Here is a 25054-nt window from a genome sequence, read left to right on the forward strand (position 1 = left end):
GATTTTTACTATTTTAATATTTTTATTAGGGTGACGATGATGATGATTATGATGTTTGAAACCAAGGGCAGAGGGGTGGGCACATGCCCACCCTGACCTGAAAAATTCTCTAATAAGAGTGTCATCATGTCTGCCCACCCTGACTCAGAATTCTCAATAGGGTCGGGTCAAGGTGGGCACAACCCGAGCCCGACCTAGAGGCACATGATGTGTGTGGGCTGCCCCTCGTTGACTCGACCCTACCTCTCTCTATGCTCCCCCCCCCCTCCCCTACCCCAACTCTCTTTGTCTCTCTCTCACCAAAATGCCATCGGACCTACACGGCTGCACTTTTGGTGGTCCAGCCTTTCACCATCGGTGAGGGCCTCTGATGCACCCCTCGCAGGTCCCCTCTCTCTCTCTCTCTCTCTCTCTTTCTGAGCCTCTAACCTGCGGCAGCTCCAATCAGTGTGCATGATTGTAGTTAGAATTTTTGGGATTTTGTTTTTTTCAATTAGCTTCTATATAAATGATGTTTGTTAGGATTGAGGTATTTTATTTAGTTTTCTAAATAGCATGAATATTTAAATAGGTTTTGATTTTTCTGTATTTTTTTCTAATTAGCATTTAGTTTTTTATTTTGGTTTTTATATGAAATGAATATTTAATTATGTATTTAATTTTTTCAAGATTAAACATGATTCACATAATTTTATATAAAACTGTAAGGGTTTTGTTTTATTTTTTTTCAAATTGGCCTCTATAAGAAAGATGTTTGCTAGGATTGAGGTTTATTTATTTAGTTGTTTCTTAAATACCATGAAATATTTAATTAGGTTTTAAGGTTTTTTTATTTTCTTTTAATTATCATTTAGATTTTTTTATTTTGATCTTTTGAATAAAGTTAATATTTAATTAGGTACTATGTTTTTAATCAACATTAAACTTGATTCCATACGTTTGATTTTAGTTAGAATTTTAAGGTATTTTTTGTTAATTAGGCTGTATATGAATGATGTTTGTTAGAATTTAAGGTTCTGATTTGTTTTTTTTTTGTAAAATGGTATAAATGTTTAGCTATGGTTTAAGGTTTTTGCATGTTTTTTTTTTCAATTACAATCATACATGAATCCTTGAATAAATAATAATGAATGCTTGATTTTGGTTAAAATGTTAAGGTTTTGGGTTTTTTATCAATTAGTGTAAATGCATAATTTATGATGATTGTATGAATTAGGATATTGATTTGGTGTTTTTCAAAATGACATGAATGTTGAATTATGCTTTTAGGGTTTATGTGTTTTTCTTTTTTGAATTATAATTAACCATGAATCAATAAGGAATAGGTACTTGATTTTGGTTAAAACTTAAAATATTAAGGGTTTTGTTTGTTATTTTATCAATTAACATTGATGCACATGATTTTTGTTAGGATTTAAGTTTTTTATTTGCATAATTTCAAATGACATGAATATGCCCCAAAAGGGTTTGGCGAAGTGGGATGGGACCTAGGCCACTAGTTAGGTGGTCTAGGTTCAAATCTCATGGGTGTCACCACTTGCGCAAGCCGAAGCGTGGCGACTCTTTGGGGGTAAAGAATAAGCATGTAGAGTTGTATGTTGCTATTGGCAATGCTAGCATGGCTAGGTCTCTTATCCTAAGGATGGTTTCTTTGTGTAAATATTAAAAAAATGATATGAATGATTAAATTAGGGTTTTAGAGACTTTTTGTATTTTTCTTTTTCTTTTTCATTTTCAATTAAGATTTTAATTGGTAATAATAATCCTTCTATGTTTGATTTCTATTACGGGTTTTGTTTGTCTTTTTTAAATAGCAATAATCATGATTCTATTTTTTTTATATATATAATTTTAAGATGTTTTTTTTTGCTGATTTGTTTTAGTATTTTATATATCTATATTTTATTTAGCATATATTTGCAATGTAAACATTGGATTGATATTTTAGGGACTTAATTTATTAGTAATTACTTTTTTTACAATGTAATTATGCCCACACTCGTTTAGGTTCCTGGCTCCTCTCCTTGAAACAACAACTTTCTAATAAAAAAAATCAATCTTTTGACATCGGATGGGTTCCATCCCATGTCTAAGAAGCATTTGAATGAATAGGATCAGTCTACATCAAGTTGAAAACGTGAGCCAAACCTAACTCTCTTATTGAATTGCTAAGATTGAATGTAGGATGGAACTCATCCTACATCAAATGATGGGATCCCTACTCCAACTAGGGTTCCTTATTTGCGTATATAAACGGCTGAAACCGATAGCGGTGTCAATTGCACACCCAATCCAAAGTATGCTAAACCACAAACCTTATATAAACAGCAGCCATCCCCACACCACCATACCCTACCCTACCCTCTCTCTCTCTCTCTCGCCATGAGCCCCCAAGAAAACACCCCAAACACCACCTCCTCCTCCTCAGATGGCCAACCCACCACAACCACCATCAACAGAAGCAGCAGCAGCAGCAGCTCCTTGGACAGCCAGTTGATGATGAGCCTCATGGAGAGGCTCCAACGTTACCCTTCCCTCCTCAACACCAACTCCTTCCTCTCTCAGCCTCTGGAGGACCTCTTCCTCTCCCTTCCCAACCAAGACGAAGATGAAGAAGAAGATGAAGATGAAGATGATGAAAATGAGGAAAACCACGAGGGCAACACCGATCACAAAGCGAGGCTCGCCAGAGAGGAAGCCAAGCTCGAGAGGGAGCTCATCCGAATCATCCAGTCGGGTAAGACCGACACTCTCAAGCCCAATTCCGGCCAGGCCGTGACTATCAGAGACTCCCATCTCTGCGTCGGCTTCCACGAGGAACCTCGCCAGGGCTATCGCGTCTGGGAGTGGCACGGGCACGTCCTGCTCTACGATGAAGTGCAGGGTTACTCGCCCGAGTATATCTATGGGAACTATTTCGAGAGGGTGGTGCCCACTCCTAAGGATAAGGATGATCGTGTCGAAGAGAAGGATAATCCGTTTGCGAGTTTGGGACTCCGCCAGCTGATCGATGGTGGTGGTGGTTTCAATGGTAGGATTGTGAGGAGGAACATGAACTCTGGTGGGGGGAGGTAGATGGGTTTTGCGGTTGTTGGGGTGCAGGGTTTTGGGGACCATTCATCTGATTGAGTTGAAATTTGGGGTACCCATCTTCTGGATTTTAGAGTTTTGTTTTACGGATGGTTGGTATTTTAGATTCAGATACAGAGTTGAGGAGTTTGTAGGCACTTTAGATTCAGATACAGAGTTGAGGAGCTTATTGGCATGTTAGATTCAGATGCAGAGCCGAGGATGTTTTGCTTGACTGGTGTTTCTCAATTGGTGTATGGTCGAACTTGGATGTACACCTATTGGAAAATTTAATGGATAATTATATGATATGTTTTTTTTTTAATTCACATTGAGGGTATATAAATTCCAGCGTTTGAGTGTTCAGGAATGGTCATCTATCTCATTCATTTGTATTTGGATATTGAAACCTGGATTATATGCTTCTTCTGCTTGTTTTACTCTTTGCTTTTGTTGGTGGTTATAGTTCAGCACTTTGAGTAGCAAACTGGATTGCGTTGTTCATTTTTCTTGGGGTGCATGTCATCTTTGATGAAGGTTTTGTTCGTCTCGTGAAAGTGTGTAAGTTGTCAACGATGATTTGCTTCTGGATGGTTGGTATTTGTGATGGACGGATGGGTGGTTTATTTTAGCCATTGTGGATGGATTGTGATTGCTCAATGACATTCAGTTCTGTTCGTGGTAGTAGTTAGTAGTTTCTGTTTTTTCCCCTTTTATGGGAATATCAGCTTTCGGTGATAGTTTTGCTATGAAAACCTTGAATTGTTCAAACATGCTTGCTCCTTTTACTTGATGACAATAGTAAGGAATGGTTCAAGGCAGAGTGATATCTTGAAGCTTAAATAAATCACAGGAAAAAAAATACAAATTGTTTTTATGGCAAGAGTTCTTAAGAGGAAGACGTTATGTCAGTAGAATGTATTGTTCACTAGTCAAAAGAATTGTGGAGGCATGAAGTTTTCTTTCATGTTAAACAGTTTGGTATATGGCTTTGGTCATGGATTACAGTCTTCGTTGTAGCTGGACTCTTTTCTCTATCTCTTATTGCAGATTCCACTATGTTTGAGAACAGATGAGGAATACACTTTATGTTCCATTTTTGGATTGGTTCTTGAGCTTGACCTGCTCTACACCGGGTTCCAGGTTGACATTTTGATGGCATGGTTTATGGTTGTTGAGTTGGTTTCGAAGTAACTGAGATGACATCATGCTTGATGAACAGAATAGAAGTGTTTGTACATTACCAAGAATCTGAATTTGTATGTGCATTAATAAAACCCATGTAGCTTGTACTGCTAGATTTCACTTTACTGCTTGTTATTTCTATCAGGCATTCTTGTTGCCAATCACATTTCATGTAAGTCTATTGTACATGCATGTGTGCAAAGACATAAGCACACCCACAACGCATGCACACACACACACACATACGCCCATGCAATAAGAAGAGATCTTCGTCGGATAACCGGAGTAAGTGATTTTACATATTGCTGGAAATTTTGTTGAAGAGGTGCCATTGTGAGATATTTCCTAGCCCCTGATGGAAGGAGTTTCTTGGAACAGTAGATTGTAATGACTGTTATTAATGATTACTGTGGGTTAAAACTTGAAAGTGGATGTACTGTTAAAAATGGTAGATAATGGGAAACATTACAACTGCTCCTAAGTACAACATATTTGAAGAATTTGTTGTTTAGAAGGGCTCATTTCATGTGATCTTATTTGATGGATAATTAGCTTGAGGGCAATAAAGGTGACAGTTATCTCTGCTGTTTTATCATGGGTAATTTGCATTTCTTAGCCATTCATTCATGTCTTGAATGTATTTTTAATCATAATGACATGTTAATTCTCAGTGTCCCTTTTCTGTGTTGATTGGATGTAGGGTAATTCTTGATCTTATGATTATAGAGTTCTGCAAGAAAACTGTTTGTGCTTCTCCTTATGTTTAGATCATGCAATCTTATGTGTTGTATTATATCATCACCATTTTTTGAATCTCAGAGAAAATGAAGAACAGAAAGATGGGAAGGGAGTAGAGATGATGAAGGTGATCTTCTTAGGAACCCTTGATTAGAGACATGCCCATCACCATCTTTCTCCCCTCTTAACCCCATCATGACCCTGCTTGTCTCAATGGAAGAAATTGGAGTTAGAGACATAGATGTGTCCTATTTTATAGCCCAGGAAATCGAAGGATCACATTTTTTTATATTTCTATTATTGTTGTTACTTCTTCTGGTAGCCCCTGATCAAAGACGTCCTCAAAAACTCTCCCCTCTGAACCCCATTGCCACCCTGCTTGTCTCGATGGAAAGAGTTGGAGTCAGGGACATGGCTGTTTGCTATTTTATAGGCATCTAAATAGATTCTTGTTTGTCACAGAATTTCCTCTTTGGGCTTTGATGAAATTTGGAGTTTTCTTATAATCACATCTTATGTTCCCCCAAAGATCGACCCGTTTTTTCCTTGCAACCCTAGCCCAACAAAATGGATGAATTAGAATTTAGTAGCGATTGATGCTTTTCTTTATATTTTAGAACTTGAGAACCATGTCCATTACTTGATGAGCTGCTACTAAGCTTGGTTTTATGGCATGTTTGACTTTTCTTCCCTGCACTTTGTTGAGGTAATTAATTGCTGTTAGCATTTCTTTACCTTTTCCCTTCAAAAAAAAGAAAGGTTATCAAGCGGCATCTGTTAATAAATTATTTTAAAAATCCCAAAGCTTTGAGGGTTGACTACATGATGCTTAGCTCGATCATGCCAGATTTTGTTGAACAGAAGAAAACCCACAAGTATTTGAGCTTGTCTCATTTATCTGATGTAGTGCTTGCATCCATGCATGCCACCAGTTGTTTTAGGGCAGTAATCTACAGAAGGATGCTGACTATATTACTTTATACTTTTTCATCATAAGATACCATCTTCTTCTCTTTTTATCTAAGAGTTTGCTTGATGCTTACCTCCTGTATTTTGTCTTCATGTATGATAATGATCTACATAAGTTTGAAAGCTGCTTGCACATAGTGTTAACTGTTGATTGGATGCTTGTGGCAGAGGTTTCTGGGTAATAGGAATTGATGAGTTTGATTTGTGTAGATGTTCATTAACTGGGAGAAGTAATAGACTAGAATGTTGTTTCTGATCACGGCCAAGTTACATTGCATCTAACCTTTACATTTAAAGAAAACTGAAGATGAGTAGTACCTGGTCACTGTTTTTCAAGGCAAGCTTGAATGTAGCCCTCGTGATCTGTTGGTTATGATACTGTACTTCAGTTGACAAATCTTAGAGTTTTGATCTCCTCTCCATTGAATGTGGTTTCTTTTGACATTTGTTATGAGCTTGTAGACAGTGAAGTTGAAAAGATTTGAGTAGCATGTCTTTCTTTCTTCACTGGCTGCTCTCCATTTTTACAATGGTGATGAAATTGTCTTCTGATTAGTGGGAACTACTAATATTGTTTGAATTGGTTCTTGCATAGTCTGATTCTGAATCATGAATGGGTTCTTGTATAGTTAGTAGTTAGGATGACTGTCATCACTTATTACACGTTTGTTTGTGCCACTTTATTAGGAAATCTACGACTCATCAGGAGTATGTGGCAATTCAGTGTCTTTGAAGGGAAGGTGCTTGTTTGGCAGATGCATCTTACTTTAGGAGCAAAAGAAAGCCTGGAGTTTAGAAGAAAAAGAATCTGCTTAGTTGCTTCTTCTGGTAAATTATAATTCTTTCATGCCTTCTTTTGGAATGCTAATTTATGTAGTTATTTTCATTGTACATACCATAGTCACCTGTATCGTTAAATGTAATTTCTTGGCGAGGGTATTTCTTGGAGAGGTTTTCAAAAGTTGATAAATCTTGGGAATATCTCGGAAGTTTAAAAAATTGAAAAAAATATAAATAACAACAAAAAACTAAGAAAATAATAAGTTTTGTATTATTTTTCTTTCAAAAATATAAAGAAACATGTTTTAAAGGTTTTAGAATATAAAAGAAACGAAAAAATAGGAAATGCAAACCTAAAAAAAGCTCAAAATTTGTTTGCCGATATTTTGAAAAAATCGTGATATATTCCTGATATTAATGACAAACTTGAAATTGTCAATAATATCGCGATATATTCAAAATATTGGCGATATCGTTGAAAGCTGTATTTATTATAAACATAATTTTGGATCAAGATTTAATAACCAAAGAATGGCAAGTGCTTTTCTTTGTGTAGATCTTATTTCAATCGGCCTAGGAATCTCCAATTTAGATCTTTTGTGTATCTGTTTTTGTATGACAAGCTTTAAAACATTTAATGGAATGCTCACTCTCGCTCATGTGGAAATGCTCAGACTGTTTTGACTTCTTGTTCAAGTCCACCTGCTCAGCTTACATCAGGAGCGGGGTACAAGGTCTCCACCCCTGCCCTGTTTCAAATTTTTGCCCTCTATCCCTGCCTACTCTCCCCCACAGGTTTTGATTTAAACCTCATGCCTCCCTCCCCAGTTCAGCCATCCCTAGAGGTATTTTAGTTATTTTACTAATGGAGATCGGGGGCAGGGCGGGGAAAAGCGTAAGTTCATCCCTGCATGGGTTATGATTTTAACCTCCATCCCTGCCTTCAACCCCGTTTCATGTCCTCCATACCATGTGCGAGGCGTGGCAAAGCTCTGTTTTCCCTTGGTCCACTACCATCTCTAATCATTGTAAGCCTGTCACCTGGGTACGGATAGGGAGGGTACCACAAGGCAATTCCAAAAAATGTGGGTAAGGAGACACGACTATATATATATATATATATATATAAAGAAAATTTGATATTTTTAATATAAAAGAGAGTTAAAATGAAAGTTTTGAAAAATAAAGGGGGAATTTGATATTTTGAATATAAAAGAAGTTAAAATAAATTTTTTTAAAAAGATGAGAGGCGATATTTTTTCTTTTCTTTTTATTATAAGAGAAAAGACCCACCTCTCTCTCTCTCTTTTCGTGATCCCCACTAGAACTAGAATGACACAATGAAACCTCTGCCACAGAAAAAAAAATTGTATTGCCTACTCTTGGAGGAGGAGAAGAAGAAGATGAAGGAAAAGGAGAACAGGGACAGGTTGGTATCCCTCTCCCCCCTTCTTTTTCTTCTCATTTTCCTTCATTATCTCTCTCTCTTATTCTTCTTCTTTTCATTTTCCTTCTCTCTCTCTCTCTCCTTTTCGTTTTCCTTCATTATCTCTCTCCTCCTCCTTTCTCAATTGTGGATGAAAAGGGGCAAGGGTTTTGAAAAAGAGAAGTCAGGTGAAATAACAAAAGAAAAAGAAAAGAAAAAAGAAAGACACTAGGAAGAGAGAGAGAACCAAGGTTTTTGAGAGAGCAAAGAGGGGGGGGGATTTATCTGGTGGGGCGGGACCAAAATGGCCCGCTGCTTTGACCTTGGTTTGACCAAGGTATTTTCAAAAGAAAAAGCTGGTCTGCGACCCGACCTGACCTGGCGTAGTGTGGGACTACCCCACCCACGGCGTACCCACACTGTGCCCGTGGTGACACAGGTAAGCCGAGTAAAACGGGGTGTCGCTGTAACAGTCATAAGCTATGGATCTTGCTTAACCCCATTTTATAGGCATCAGTTTAGCAGCCAACACTTCATCAACCGCTCACTATATGTCTAGCAAATGACAAACTATCAGACTTAAACTGAAAATCACTTGGCTCTACCCAATAAAGCCACTGTCATCATTATTTAGGTCTTTCCTCTTTTTTGTTCACTTTTTCCTTGTCTTAAGGTGGAGAGAAAGCTGGCTTGTATTGCATTAACGAGAATTGATCTGATGGAGAGATACCAATGTTGAAGCACAGAATAAGAGAAGATTTTGATTGACCAAGCTGCTCACTGGATAACCTAGTGAAGACTTGGTGAGATTAATTGGTGCAGTTTGCCGGTGGTGACACAACCAACCTATTTCCTTCTGTTTTTGCAAGTTTCCTTTCTCTGTGGTCTATATCTCCATGACCACAAATTACAGTGTTCTTTTTGTCTTTTGAAACTATATCTTATCCTACATAAATTGGACCCTGAAGGCCAACATGGGCTCTCATAGTTGCATAAAAAAAAGATGTATAGGCCCTCCAGGTCATCCTTTTAACACCTGAGAAAATTATTTTTTCTGTAGTGGTATTCTTATTTCTCTTAAAACTTAAATAGTTTTGGGCTGCTCAACATGAATGCATTGGATGAGTGATTTTAATCGAATAAAGTCAATAGCTGATTTATGTGAGTTAAGGAAAGGCTTGGTATTCTTAGAAGCAAGAGTTTCATTCGACCCATTTGCACTATTAAGCTTCAATCCTATGAATTGTCAGACTCGTTATGTTTTCGTCGGCAAAAATAAATAAATGTTCATCCTTGGCATTTGAATTCCTCAGCGGCAAGCGTTCTTGCAAATACCTAGAAATGTCAAAATCTTCTGCATGCTCAAAATCTCCGATTCTTGACTTATTTAAGACTATTTTACCATTCTCATGTAATTAATGCAGACCTCTCGACATTCACATAAATCTCTCACAAACTTTTGAAACATTAAAATCACGAGGAGATTCACTCATAGTTACGCAGACCTGCCCACATTCACACAAATATGTTGCGAATCTCTAAATATTGAAAATATTATTGAGAGATTCACATGATAGATGCGCGGGTCTAATCACATTTGTAGAGTAAGTTGTGAACTTGTGAATTTTGTTAAATCTCTAGGAGATTCACGTGATATTTTATTATTGAACCCATAGCCTTGACCTTTGCGATCATGACTATTTCTACCACGATGACATAACTGATTCCGACCTCTTCTTCATTCACCAAAAAAAAAAAAACAGTGGCAGTGACATCATATCTAGCTGGTTGTGGCGGTTTTGGATGCAATAAGGCCAGCCTACATTCAGGAAGCAGATCAGGTCATGCTGAACATGAGCATTTTTTGCTCATGCCGACATCGTGGCCATCCGATTTGCATTTTAAAAAGCTCAAAAGTCAACAAAACCACATGGCATTCATCCAAAATGCAAACCGACGGCCACGATGTCGGCATGAGCAAAAACACTCATGTTCAGCATGACATGATCTGCTTCCCTACATTCATGATTGATTAACATCTCATAAAGGTCCACAAATTTTGGTAGTACCTTGGTGGTTGTGACAGTTGCAATAAAACTTTCATAATCTTAGGCAGTCCATTACTAATTTCTTCTCCAACCTGACTTGTAGAATCAACTAACAATTTTATTTTATTGAGATAGTCTGCTATATGATCATCACCTGCTTTAATGTTTCTTAACTGGTCCTTGAGTTGAAGAATACAAAGGGCTGATTGAGAAGCATGAGCTTTCTCAGGAACAGTCCAGGCATCCCTAGCCGTAGGGATCTTAATGATCTGACTCAAGACTGCCTCATATGGTGGCTTTGATCCAACTTAAAGCAAGTTGGTCACCCCTATGCCAATTTTAATTTTCAAAATTAATGGTAGTCTCTTCATCCTTACTAGTATTCAAATGCATAGATGGCGCACGATACGATCCATCAACTGTGATGACTCCCTAGGGGCAAGGGGTATACCCACAAAGTTTTATGCTGTTAGGACAGTGACTATAAGTACAACAGGCGGAGCTAGCGCAGCTAGGTCTCTGTTTCTAGATGAGGTTTCTCTGTGTAAATATCAAAACAAAAAGATCTTGACTATGCATGTCTTATTCGATTTGGGAACTCCAGAGCAAATAATTATTCTTGTTTAGCTTAATTGAGACTAAGTTGGAGAATGTGTTCCATTGAGTAGAGAAGAAGTCGAGTAGCCATGATGATCACGAACAATCTTGCACAACCACAATGATTAACTGAAAATAGAATATCACACAGAAGAGCAGCAAATCACAATGAACACAATGAGAGGATTATTATGGATCTCATACCATAATAAAACTTGTTGGAAATTTGAAACCTTTTCTGCTATGATAGGTGAGAACGATTAATAAGTGAGAATTTTTTATGATTATTAAATAAATAAAAATAAATTTTGGTCTTAATGGTGATTTAAAATTATATTAGGTATTTAAATTGATATTTAATTTTAATTTAAGTTTAAATATTCATTTAGAATTTAATTGGGTCTAATATGGTATTTGGACCCACTGGGGATCCAAGTGTGTGGGACACCCCGAACATTGTCATTATGGTTCTTGCGAACATTTCGGTCGATCGGTAGTTCACCTATTAAATCAAAGTTTACCTTAACGTTATTCATTTTGAAGGCATCGAAATCGACTATCTGCACTTCCAAATTGGTATTGATTTGAGCATTTTATCATCGACCAAAGTTCATGCTTAATTTCAGACTAAAAATTAGCATTTTTCAACGTTGACTAAATTTTTTGGCTGATTCATTTACATACGATTAAATCTAAGATCACCACGATGATCTATGTTTTGAGAGATATTAAATCAATTATTTAAACATCAAATTTGGTTGAGTCTTCATGTCGATAAGCCTCCTAAAATGATAGAGTTCTCATTGAGGTAGAAATCTCTTTGGGAGAGAAACTCTAGGAAAATCTATAAAAGGAGAGGAGGAGACCCTTCACTCAATTTCAACCATCTCTCTCTACCATATTCTTCATCAAACCCTAGGTCGAGACCTCCATTACAACTTGGAGGTGGAGTTATACATCCATTGGTGGTGAAGCAATCCAACATCCAACGATTTTTTGATGATTTTTTATTTTAACTGATTTTCAGGTAGAAAACATTCGACTTGTGTGTATATATGTAGCACTAAAGATGCATCCACATGTTGGAATAAATTTTCAGATGTATATTTAATGAGATATCAGCCCTAGCTTCGTTCTTGAACTGATATCTGGGGGTTTAGGAGGTCTACGAGACCCAAAAAAAGGGTTTTTACCAAAAATGATTTCTGAAAAGAAACTCTAAATCTTGTTTGTAGTTTGTAGAAATCATGTTTAATAATTTTAGATTATGTTAGAGGTGTATATAATGTGATCAATATGTTCAAATCATATTGAAATTGATATTTATAGTGTTTAATCAAAATAAAATTTGAAAAAGAAAATAAAACCCTCAATAGTGAAAATCGATATTGGCATTTAGCTTTTCTTTTTAAAAAATTGAGTTTAAAGGTTATTTGATATTATGTTTCATGTTGAGATCATGTATTGTATAATTTGAACCATATTCATATTTGATTCATGATTTTATATATAAATAAATTTATATAAATTGTACTGATTATAGTTTATGAGTTTTTTTTGAAAAAAAAATGAATTATATAATTTTATTTGTGATTTGTGTTTGATTAATTCATGATCAACATATGATTTGTTCATTTAGTCAGATCTAATATATATGTGCATGATTTGTATTCGATTCAGAATTAAATTATATTCTTCCAATACGTATTTCAGTGTACGAGTGATTGCTTTTGAAATAAACTATTTCTTGTGTATTTCAAATTCAATTACTTGCATTGGATTAATTTTTATAAAGCATGAAATTATGTTAATGCATATTTAAACATATATTGATCGTATTATGATCAATCAAAACATGAAAATCATGTTTACATAGTTTATTTTATGAAAATATGAATTATACATAGTTTTCAGTGAAAATAACATGTTGTCATGTTTTTATGGGCATAAATACTTTTCAAGAACTTTATTGTACGCTCAAATGATTTGACAAAAAAAAATTCAAATTTTATAGGAACATTCTTGACACATAAAGGAAGTCCCATAAAAAAATTGGCACCGTTCGTGGTTTGAAAGAGAAAATACGGCATCTCGAAGTCGGAATAGAATTTTTGTCATGACAAAAATTCTATATTCGACTACTTTATCTTATTGATTTTATTTCTATTAATTTGTCCCATGGTTATAGTTGAAAATTTTATATATATTAGATTACATATTAATGAATATTCAATAAAAAATTTATACACAGATTCATTATGATCTGTGAGTTAAAAATCATAAAAGTTGACTCTAAAACTTTAAATTTTTTAGAGCATAACCTTTTAAGAATCTGAAACGGGTGGGATGGAGTTTGGAAATAATACTTGTTGGAGTTTGTTCAAACATGTTCATCTATCTACGGTAATTTTATAGAATTTTTCTCATTCTGTAAATTTACTGAATTGATGCTTCTTCAGAGGGACTGAATCAGACATGTCTGTTCGATGAACAAAACACCAATTTTGGTAAATTATTTATTTCTCCTTACTTTGAACTTCGATTGAGACAATGTTTGTGGATATAATTGGCTAACATATCAGTGCATTTACTGCTAAATTTTTAAATTTTTACTTATTATGACATGATTATGAATATGCATCATGATGAATATTTAATGTTGTTATATGTTACATTGCATGAATTATATGATACATAATTTATTGCTCTTGTATGAGTTTACGGTTCAAGGAACCGATCAGTGCTTGAGAGCTCAAATTGATATATTGCATATGATTATATGGATTGTGTCTTGTGTGTGCACGACTGTGGAGATGTAGTCAAATGATATTCTTGTGTTGTAAGGCATGTGTGTGGCATGCAAGCACATGAGACTGTTCTATTGTGAGAATCTATGAGTTGTTGACTGTACACCAATTTGTGAAAATATCATTAACCTATGGCCTTAATAAAGATATCCATATACTTGATGGTTTATGGTACCTTAATATGATATTGAAATTCGCAGGATCTAGCATGTCAAGTCTACCTTGGAGAGGATAGAGGGTACACGCCCCTAGAACGTTGTTGTTGTTTTGTGGGTGAAAGATCTCACTTGGTCCTCAATCACAGGAGTTAGAGGGTCTGACTACCATTTTGTCTTAGGTGGTATATCCTTGTATCTGTAGAGTTGTAAGATTGATTATGTTCGTGTTGAGTCTTTGTGGGTTTTCTCTTGATTGTAAACCACCTTCTTTGGATTACTGACTTCGGTTAATCATTCGGGTTATTAAAACACAGAGCATAATAAATACCCGAGTGGTCTCTACTAAAGCGATGACGTGAGTCTGCGAGTACTCACATGGGTGTAAGTAAGAGAAACAATGAAATAGTTAATATGTTTAGTTTACGGTTATTCAGTTACATTTACCATCATATTTGTGTTGTGAGCTTACATTCAAAGATGCTGATATTTAATATGTTATATATTCTGATAATATGTTTCATGCATTTGACTGTTATAGTTATCTGTTTGATTGCATGATCAATGTTGTATTGCTTTGCTTATGTTATGAAAAAATGATTATTGATTACATGTGCATGTATGCTTCATGTTATGTACATATGCTTTGTTGATGTATTTTTCTACTCAGATTGTGGAAGTTTGACCCATATATTTTAAAATAAATAGATACAGAATAATTGAGATGGAGCAGTTGCAAGATGTTGTAGTGGTACCATGAGAACCAATTATTGATAAGTAAGAGACTTTTAATTTTTATATTTGTTTATTTTATTTAATCTAGACTCATAAACAATTAATTTATAGAATAAATAATTTATATTTGTTTATGGTTTGGCAGATATGTTTTACATACCTGTAACTCACCCAGAATGGTTAACCAATTTTAAAATAATATTTTTTGTTGTGATTTTGAATTTATTTAATAAAAGAGTTTTATCAATTTGATGTCTTTTTTCAATTTATATTCTAAGGAGCCACTAAACATTGGTGCTTGCACAGACTGACTCTTTAGAACTTTATTTGGTTAATGTAATGTTATAGATGAGACCTAATATTTTAATTAAACTAAAAAAAATTATATGTATTTTCAGGTTAAAATTTTGAGACATTAAAGATTTGGTATCGAAGCTTATAGATAAGATTTTTTGGGATATCAAGTTGTCCTTGAAAAGACAAATTTAGCATCAAAGCAAGGATAAAACTTTTGGTTCATGACCCATTCAGTAACCTAAGATTTTGTAAGTATGTTTCAACATAAATGTTTAAAGTGACTCTTGTGATATTATTTGATTCATTTATGTGTAATGCTGAACTTAAAAAATGCTAGGAACATCATATAACATGCCCGACTATAGGGTCTTGAAACTTATATAAATATTTTTTTGACCAAATAAGTATTGATCTTTGAGGGTAAATTATTTTATCATAATATGCAACAGAAACATAATGTAACTTATTCATTTATAACCCTCTAGGTTATATCTATAATTTTGGGTTAAAATTTTAAAGCATAACAAACGATGCTTGAAGTTTTTCAACAACTTTTTGAGAATTGAAACCTTTTATGCTTTGAACGGTGGGAACAATGTTTGAAGGCGCACTATAATGACATTTTCTTAAAAATGATAGTTGCCCTATCGGGAACGAAACCCGAGTGCAATATCGTTATACACAGCTTCGCTTCTGAGATAAAACCAAGCATGCACCTTGTCGTGCAATACCAAACCATCCCTAGCACTTGGTAGGCTAGTCACCATGATACAACTGCCCTATAAAGCTTCATAGAAAAAACAAATAGAGATGAAGAAGCAGAAAAACACAAACAAAAGAAAACTCATATTTTTGGTTGATGAACTGTTAGATAATTAAGGTTTTTGGGGTGTTATAGACCCAGAGTGCATGGTTTCATAAAGGCTCGTCATGGTTAAAATGAATAACATCAACCCATTATACAAACTCACACTCATCATGATCCAAACGACTGCATGCGCCATAATATCTCATCATGTGATCCTTGTGTTGCTAACGTCTCATCAAGGGCATCACACATCATTAACTATCCCAACGTGATTACACATTGATGCTATCCAAAGGATACATGGTGCCTCCCAGAAAGGTCACAAAAGACCTTTAACTGCCTTGGTTAATCATCAAAACATTTTAGAAAAATATTTTATATGGTAAAAAATTTATTCAAATGAGTGACAAAAGATTGGTTAAAGTCAAACAAACCCAAGACCAAGACCAAACCGAACCAAATTTGAATTTGAATCAAAATCCAAGTCCAAGTCCAATGTTTAATGTTTAAAGTTTATTTGACAAACCAAAGATCTAATGCCCTTGATGGACTTTCCCTTTAAGCTAACTCTCCATGTTTTAAACTCAAGGAGTTTTTAAAAAAAAAGATCAATTCAAGACTAAATATTTTTATAAAGTGGGATTTTCCCGAAAAAAAACTTTCTCAAAGAGCTAGGTAAAAGAAAGTTATTTTGCCAAAGACCTTGGTTCAAAAGAAGTATAATTTTGAGCCAAATAATAACCATCCCCCACATGGGTCAAAATAAAGATGGAAGGAAAGAACAAAGTTTTTCTTAAAAGTCATATGCATAAATGAATGTACCTTTCGGTTTGAACATACACTTAGTGTGAACAATATTCAGACAATCTCAAAAACTAAGTAGTTAGTAACTTTGAAATTAGTTCCTAATGTAAACTTCTTAGGCCTATTCACACAATTATTTCTTTCAAGTAACTATATGTGTTGTTAATATATAAAGGTCTTATGCAGTATCTAACTTTATGAGTACTCTAGAGACAACCTTCATCTCATAGAAAGCGACCAATACTTTTACACTCATATAAGTGAGTATGTCAAAAGTGAAAATGACCTACAGATCTCATTAAGAATCAAAAGATTAATCATCATATCAGGTTTTTTGAGCACTTATTAGAATGAGACATGAAGCTGCTCTTTATCTTCACATATATATATTATAATGCTCACCTGATTACTCCAGTGACTTTTTTATCCCTTTGAACCAAGCACTAAGGTGACTTGAGTCACTCGGTTGTGTTCTCATCACGAGTAATCTCTTTAGTGAGTTTTAATCACATTTTCTCAGATGTACTTTTAATGATTTTTCATGAAAGGCCTTTTGTAGGTGGATCTACCAAGTTTTGGAAAGATTTTATATATTTCACTGAAATTACTTTTTGCTTGAATAAATTATTCACACTATTGTGCGTTAGACTAAGATGTCTAGATTTTTTCATTTTAGATGTTGCTTCCTGCTTTATATATAGCAATTTTGCTATCACAATGAATTGTCATAGGAGGTAAGGATTGGCTACCTAATAAAATCTCATTCAAGAGATTTTGTAGCCATTTAACTTTCACACCAGTAGATGCTAGTGCTATAAGCTCAACCTCTATTGTAAATTGAGTTATAATAGGTTTCTTTTTAAATTCTCAAGATATTGCCCCATATCCAAGGGTAAAGACTCATCCACTATCCAATTCCAATTAGCATAGCTATAACCTTCAAGGTTAGTGGGTTCCCTCGTATAAAATAACCCATAATCCAAAGTTTCTTTAAATTACTTCAAGACCCTTAAGATGACATCCCAATGCTCAGGTCTTGGATTGCTAGTGTATCAGCTCAGTTTGCTTATACAAAATGCTATGTCTAGTTTAGTTTCATTGATAGGATACATAACACTTTCAATGATACTAGCATACTCAAGTTGAGAGATAATTCTTACAATGTATTTAGATAATTTAACACTGGAATCAAATAGAATCAACAGTCATGCAATTGAAACAATTAAAAATTTCAAGTAATTTCTCAATATAACATGATTGAGTTAAATCATATCCATGTTCATGTCTAACAAGTTTGATTCCAAAAATCACATCAGCAAGCCCCATATCTTTCATATCAAAATTAAACATTGAAAAATTCTTAATGTCATGGATGCATTCTATACCGTTGCTAAGTATTAATATGTTATCTAAATATAAGAAAATTATAACAATGTTTTTATGATCGACCTTAGTATAAATGCACATTAAGATACAAGAGTGTTAAACCTATCACTGAAAATTTACTTGGTAAAAAATTTTATGTCATTTTTTAGAGTTTGTTTCAATCCGTATAAAGACTTAAGCAATTTGAAAACCTTTAGATTGTTTCATATAAATCTCTTATTCTAAATTCTCATTTAAAAAAGTTATTTTATGATTCATTTGATGAATCTCAAGCTTGAAAATTGAAGCTAAGGATATAAGGATTTTAATTGAAATGATCTTAAAGATTAGAGAATACATATCAAAATAATAAATCTCTGACTTTTGTTTAAAGTATTTCGCTTTAAATTTGTCAATTGATCCGTCTATTCTAAGTTTTTTTTTTTGAAAATCTATTTGCATCCAAAATGTTTAAATCTAGATGGTAACTCTATTAAAACTCATGTTTTATTTTCAAGAATAAAATTAATTTCAAATTTGAGACATAAAATGGGGGAAATAATTTTGGGGTGTATATAATTATTGATAAAGTTTAAACATTGTAGAATTGGACCAACGAACAATTTTGACAGAATTTGTTTACATGTAAAAAAGTAGATCTGGTATAAGCTTTTGACCATTCCAATCCAAATCTAAATCCGAATCCAAATTAGTAGTGGCCACATGCTATCTGAATATGAACCATTTACATCTTCAGTTTTGAGTTAGGTTAGACTTGATTCGACCCATTTGCAACCGTAAGTTGAACATGCTTCTTTGATTGTAGGGATGCAAATTGACCAGATCCAGTATGAGCATCTTGTGATTTTTGGTTGTTCAGGATCTGACTTTTCTATGTATGTAGCTGCTCTGGATCTGATCTGTTTGCATCCCTAGATGCAAATGGGATTTTGCAAATTTTCGCTGTTCTGGATCCAACCGGATCCAACTCTCCAATTTATTTTGCTGTTTCAGATCCGAACGGTTTACAATCTTATTTGCTTGGATAAGTCCCACTCTTCTCGTAAATTGGAGAAAAAGGGCTGGCCCACACTAGTCTTTGTCTGCCAAAGCACGTGGTACCCCACTATAGCACATCTCACTTTCTCACTTCCTCATGCCCACGTAAGCACAAAAAATAGTAACACTCACCATATTGCATTAAAAAATCAAGTGAAGCTGTTAGATTTCGCCACGTAAAGAACTGTTTTAATTTTGGGCGCATGTGGCACTTAAAACTGAGGTAGATTTTTTTCCAGTTGACCGTAATGTCACGCAGTCATTCTCAAACGCATTTGAAAAAAACACGGAAAAAGGATCATCTGATTGGCAAGAACGATACCACGCGGATTGCCACGATGGCGTATTTCCTGCCGTCAGATGGATCAGGATCCAAGGGCGAGGACTCAGATAAGCTGTGTGCGCAAGGGCCGGGACGGGTATAAAGAAAGAGCGCCTCCGCCGTCAGGTCAACCCCGAGCTCCGCGGTTAGGCGTAGATCCAGCGATTGTTGTTATCGTTATTCTCTCTCTCTTTGGTTTTCTTGCCGGTGGTTGTTGTTGGTGGCGATGGAAGGGGGAGGGTCGACGAAGGCGAAGAAGGGGGCGGGGGGAAGGAAGGGAGGCGGTGCTCGGAAGAAGTCGGTGACGAGGTCAGTGAAGGCAGGGCTTCAGTTCCCCGTCGGGAGGATCGGTCGCTACCTCAAGAAGGGCCGCTACTCCCACCGCGTCGGCTCCGGCGCCCCCGTATATCTCGCCGCCGTCCTCGAGTACCTCGCTGCTGAGGTCTCTCTCTCTCTCCTTTTCTTTGTTTATGGGGATGAGGTTCTTTTCGTTTTTTTTTCTCTTTATAAGGTTTTGTTTCTTTGGGGTTTGGTTTGTTTGAGTCGTTGGGTGGTCGGGCAACCTGAGATTTGATACCTTAGGTGCGTTTTTATTTTGATACCATTGGGGTTTTTTGTTTTTGTTTTTTCTTTCGGGTTGGATTTTGGGTTGAGTAGTATTGATTCCAGCCTTTTGGAGTGAAGTTTGTGTTTTAGTTTGGTTCCATTCATACTTTTACTTGTTTAGGTATGCGATTCCTGCTTCTTTTCGTTATTTTGTGCTCCTGGCGCCTTTTGTTGGTTCGTTGTTATTGATGTTGAAGTGTTTTTGTGAAACAATGAATTCTTTTCACGGAATTTTGTTTGGTTTTTTTGTACCCCTTTTTGTAGGGATTGTTAGCGATGTTTTCTTACGATTATGTTGAACTAAGAATAGAAATATTAGTCTTTAGTTTGACAACCCATATATTTCCTGTTTGGTAAATTTTTTGTTTTTGTTTGGGCTTTTTTTTTGGTTCATGATCATACCATGCTGCTGTTGTTGCGTTAGAATTGTATTTGTGATTGGTATTGGATACCATGTTGGTTCTTTTATGTTAGTAGTACTTTTTGTTGGTGTTGGTACACTGTTCGTGCTATTGTGTTGGGAGTATTTGCAGTTGTTGTTGTTGATGCCATGTTGGTGCTATTGTGTTGGGAGTTGCGTATTTGTTGGTGTTGTTGTTGATACCATGTTGGTTCTATTGTGATGGGAGTTAAGTGTTTTTAGTTGGTGGTTTTGCCATGCTGGTGATATTGTGTTAAGAGTGTATATTGGGGTTGGTACTGGTACCATGTTGGTGCTATTGCATAAGAGTTGTATTGGCCCTTGGTAATGATACCGTGATACTGATACTGTGTTGGTATTGCAGGTACTGGAGCTTGCTGGAAATGCTGCGAGAGATAACAAGAAGAACCGTATCATCCCAAGGCACCTCCTTCTGGCCGTGAGGAATGATGAAGAGTTGGGAAAGCTTCTTCAAGGCGTTACCATTGCCCATGGTGGTGTTCTCCCCAACATCAACCCTATTCTTCTGCCTAAGAAGGCTGAGAAGGCAACCAAGGAAGCTAAATCGCCCAAGGCAGCGAAGTCCCCTAAGAAAGCATGATCAACATCTGGCTGGTTTCTGCGTGTTGTTTGTTGCTTTTAATTTTCCCTTTGTAGAAACTCCAGCTGAAACAGAATTGTGCATTTCAACATGGTTGTGTATTGGAAACCCTACTTTTTTTTAATGCAATGTACGTTGTTTTTCCACTTCGATCTTATGTCCTTTTCAACGTTGTTTGTTACCTTCAAATTATAACCATTTTAGTGGGGTTATGCCGAAGTTGGTCAGAATAGATCATGTTGAATCTGGAAAGAGTTTAGGAAGCATTTGGGAAAGCAAGTTAACAACAAGAAATGATAATAAATGAATTTTAAGTTCTATAAAAAATATTCATCATACGTGTAGGTTTTATGGCAAGAGCACATTTAAAAATGATTAATTTTCATAAACGATATTTCTAATGTCAAGGAAATTCATTTTCATGCTGAGAGAAGCAGGTTTACTTTTGAAAGCGAGTTCCTTCCATGTTTCAAAAGTAAGAAATGTGTAATTTCGCACTTTGGAAGCAAAATGTTTGATAGGCGAGCACACGAAGTTGAATAAGTTTCGGTTAGCTAAGAGTCTACGATTTACTGTTTTTGCCATGAGACAACCTATTTACTTGCTGTTTCTTTGTGCGGTTGTTTGCAAGTGTGTAGTCTCCTGAATAGAGTCACATTTGCTTGGTGTAGCTGCCCTTGTTTATACATCGACAAAATACTGATTAATTGCGAGTGGCCATGAGTTGACACAATTTTGCCAAAAGAATTTATGAATTGGTGAATCTCTGATAAATTGAAGCTGTAAGTCATGATTTATTGCAAAGGAGTTTTGACTATGTTGCTGACGCCTTGATTCATGTTTGTTCAGAAAGCAGAATATGGGTGGATGATTTTCTGCTTATTTTTAATCGACTAAAGGTTTCTGTTTGTCAGCTTCTACTTATTCTTGATTGACTAAAGGCTTCTGTCCATCTGCTATCATTGTCCTTAAATGGTCATGGTTTCTTTTCTTCCAATAAAGCTCCTGATATGGTACTCATTTATTGAATGCTATACATGATGATCTGTTGGTTTTCAAAATCATACCCTAACAGGCTTTCCTGTGTGTAAACTCAGGTTTGTGGACCACTTGTAGTCATGGCCTGTCTTGAATCTTATGTGTTGACTAATTGTTTTAAGAAATGTAGTCCACTAATTTAATATCTTACAGTATCATGCTCAAGGTTAGCAATTCATGGAAACATTAAAGGTGATCTTGATTGGATAATCATATGTGAATGCAGTGCACATGGTGGCCTTGGTTCTGACTGAGCGGTTTATGACCAATTATTTCACATTTAATCACTATCTGCCGAAGAAGACAGTCCTTGAGGAATCACAGCAGACAAGGGAAGCTAGTATGCATTTGCTTCTCTCAGAACTATGGAAGTCCTTATTCATGCTTCCCACCATATTGGCCCATCTAGGAGGATCCAAAATGAGATCTGCATCACTGCACGTCTTTTTCAGTTTTCACCTTTGGACAATCCAGATGTCCTTGGATTTCATTATTGTTACACTCCCCTTTGTATGATGATTCTCAAGCTGTCTATGCATCTTTTAGGTGCTTGTAGTTCTGCTTTCTAGATACTCAGTTAGGATCAGGTTGTTGCAAATCAATGCATACATGCTAAGTCTACCACAACAAGAATCATCATTTGATTATGACTCGGATGATGTCTATGATCTAGGGCTGCACACTATGTCACATGGGTGCGGGTGCGGCGATGCGACACTTTCAAAAAACTTGAGTGCAGTGGTAAGGGGGTGTGTGAGGATAAAAATATAAAAAATTATATATATATATATATATTAAGTTTTAACTGTTAACAAAAGTAATACTAATGAAATAAAAAACAATTATCATAATATCATCAAATCCAAGGTTGTTAAAGGCCTTGAGGCGAGGCGAGGCAAAATCATCAAGGTATTGAAGTGCAAGTATAAAAAAATGAGTATTGCAAGATAGGAAAACATGCAATTATATAATAAACTAAAAAAATAAGTAATTATGTATTTTACCAACAATGACCTATGACAACATATAAAATTTTTTTATGTAAAAAAGGATCACAAAGTACATTCAAACACAGCATATAATTGTTTGGCCATTCTCTTGCAACGACAGATAGCTTACATGAATAACAATCAAAGAGATTGTAGCATGCAATGGGCTGGGCTTAAGGCCTTGATGCATAATACTAGGGTTCTAGGGTTTCACATAGCCTAATTGCTGAAGGTATGCAATGGTGGCTGTCATCACATAAAAGACAACAGCAGATTTATAGAAAGTTGCTAAGAAAGTTTCTAACATAGACTCATGCATACACATCATGCTTGCGTAGTATTGTGTTCCATGAGCTAGCTGGATGGTTAGTCACAGTATCATAACTAGGTTTAAGATTTGAAAAGCCAGGAAAAAAAACCTCAATAGCTTACTAAACTTGACAGCACTAAATATATGATATATACAAAAAATATGCAAAATAAAAATAAACAAACTTTAATAATATAAAGAACTTCAAACATGACAGAATCAACAAAACCTCTTGCAGGAGAGAGAGAGAGAGAGAGAGAGAGAGAGAGAGAGAGAGAGAGAGAGAGAGAGAGAGACTTGCGGATAGCAGCAAATCTCTTGAAGCAGATTAAGGCTCCAACGTTTCTTGGATGACGAAAACCTAAACCTAACAAGAGGAAGACGAAAAAGCAAAGGCAAACACAATCATTTCTAAGAAACCCTTTTAAGCCTTCTAATTTTATAATAATATTTTTATCGACTCAAATAGGTAACTATACATTTAATATAATCTGTCATGTATTAAATAACTTATAACCTGTTAAGTAATATATTATAATCTGCATTTTTTTCACGCTTCTCGCCCTAAGGCGCATCTTGGAGCAAGGCGTGCGCCTCACCATTTAAAGTGTGGGTATCAACTATACTTGCGCCCCATCACTGCGCCTTGAGGCATGAAGGCCAGACTTGTGCATGAAGCGTGCACCTCATGCCTCAAAGCATAGGTACTTAACCACATTGATCAAATCAATTCATCATCATACATGCAATAAATCAAATTAACAATTTACAATTCTATTCTATATCATAAAAACTAACATCATAATTAAATTAACCTAAGTATATTATTGAAATAATCAAATAAGTAAAACAGAAAAGATGTAAATTATACAATATACTAACAAAAGAAGTAAACAATGCATAATTGCATACCAAAAGTATATTCTACCAAATGTATATAACGATGAGGTAATAGATCATAATTGCCTTTATCATCAAATGCATCATAAGAAGGAAGACTGGGTTCAGATAAATTCATGTTTGTAATGTTGAAATCATGCCCTCCTTTTAAGTCACAATCTATTGGGTTTACATCCTAAAATTTGGATGATCCTTGTCTGCATTGCAAACCCAATTTTAAAATGTTAAATACAAGTATATTTAAATGAAAAAACTAAAAAATAATCAAATAATTAAGATAGCAATTAGTACCTGTATTCATCATTGGTTCATAAAAGTAGTCGAAGATTAGAATAAATATATACTAAATCTTTTGCACGCTTGTTGGTGAGTTTGTTTCTCTTCATGTTGTAGATTTGAGAATATGTGCTTAAATTTATTTCACAGTAGGATGAACTAGTAGGCTGAGATAACAATTTCAATGCAAAACGTTGGAGAAGAAGTGCTTCTGATCTAAATGTCGACCATCATGTGATATGATCTATATTCTCCTCTTTTGTTAGTAATGTTTGTCCATATAATCTCGAAGATGCAAAAATTTCAAACTCTTGCATGATTTGATTTAGAATATGTGATTTTGGATAAAATCTTGTCATACACATATTTCTACGCCTTGATAGCTTTGAGTCTAAATTTGGAGGGACACGAACAATACCACCTTCTTGCCACTTTTTTGCATAATATTTTAGATTAAGAAAATATGCCATGTAATACAAATGCGTGTTGCTCTTATCTCATCTTCTGATTAAAATTGGATGAATATGGTTAAAAAATCCAGAATCATCCAATTTTGGATTTTTTTCTTCATGCTTGAAAACTATAATTTGTATTTTTTCAATCATATTAACCCACATTTCATAAATTTTGTGAAGCATGGGCTCATCCTTATCAACTTCTCTCAACATTTCTCAAATAGGTTGCATAAATTGAATGAAATATGCAACTCTGTCCCAAAACTCATCATCAACAATGAATTTCTTAATTTC

General features: G+C 35.2%; 2 protein-coding genes across 2 annotated transcripts; both read left to right on the forward strand.

Moving 5' to 3' along the window:
- The first annotated feature begins 2368 nt into the window (after positions 1 to 2368).
- On the forward strand, positions 2369 to 3872 carry LOC149839747 (uncharacterized). Its single transcript, XM_090002792.1, has one exon. It carries the CDS (start codon positions 2383 to 2385, stop codon positions 3073 to 3075), a length of 693 nt encoding a protein of 230 aa, XP_089858918.1. The 5' UTR covers positions 2369 to 2382; the 3' UTR covers positions 3076 to 3872.
- A 15427-nt stretch (positions 3873 to 19299) lies between these two features.
- Positions 19300 to 20938, forward strand: LOC149839748 (putative histone H2A.2). The gene is made up of 2 exons (XM_090002793.1): positions 19300 to 19606; positions 20556 to 20938. Exons 1-2 carry the CDS (start codon positions 19391 to 19393, stop codon positions 20790 to 20792), a joined length of 453 nt encoding a protein of 150 aa, XP_089858919.1. The 5' UTR covers positions 19300 to 19390; the 3' UTR covers positions 20793 to 20938.
- Positions 20939 to 25054: the final 4116 nt, after the last annotated feature.

Source organism: Nuphar pumila, chromosome 4, assembly GCF_984573655.1.
Source record: "Nuphar pumila chromosome 4, dmNupPumi1.hap1.1, whole genome shotgun sequence".
Classification (NCBI taxonomy): domain Eukaryota; kingdom Viridiplantae; phylum Streptophyta; class Magnoliopsida; order Nymphaeales; family Nymphaeaceae; genus Nuphar; species Nuphar pumila.

What these genes read in the sequence shown, in the direction of transcription:
- LOC149839747 (XM_090002792.1), top strand. Translation starts at nt 2,383, where the DNA reads ATGAGCCCCCAAGAAAACACCCCAAACACCACCTCCTCCTCCTCAGAT.
- LOC149839748 (XM_090002793.1), top strand. Translation starts at nt 19,391, where the DNA reads ATGGAAGGGGGAGGGTCGACGAAGGCGAAGAAGGGGGCGGGGGGAAGG. An exon ending in TCGAGTACCTCGCTGCTGAG is followed by an intron (nt 19,607 to 20,555) that starts GTCTCTCTCTCT and finishes TTGGTATTGCAG; the next exon opens with GTACTGGAGCTTGCTGGAAA.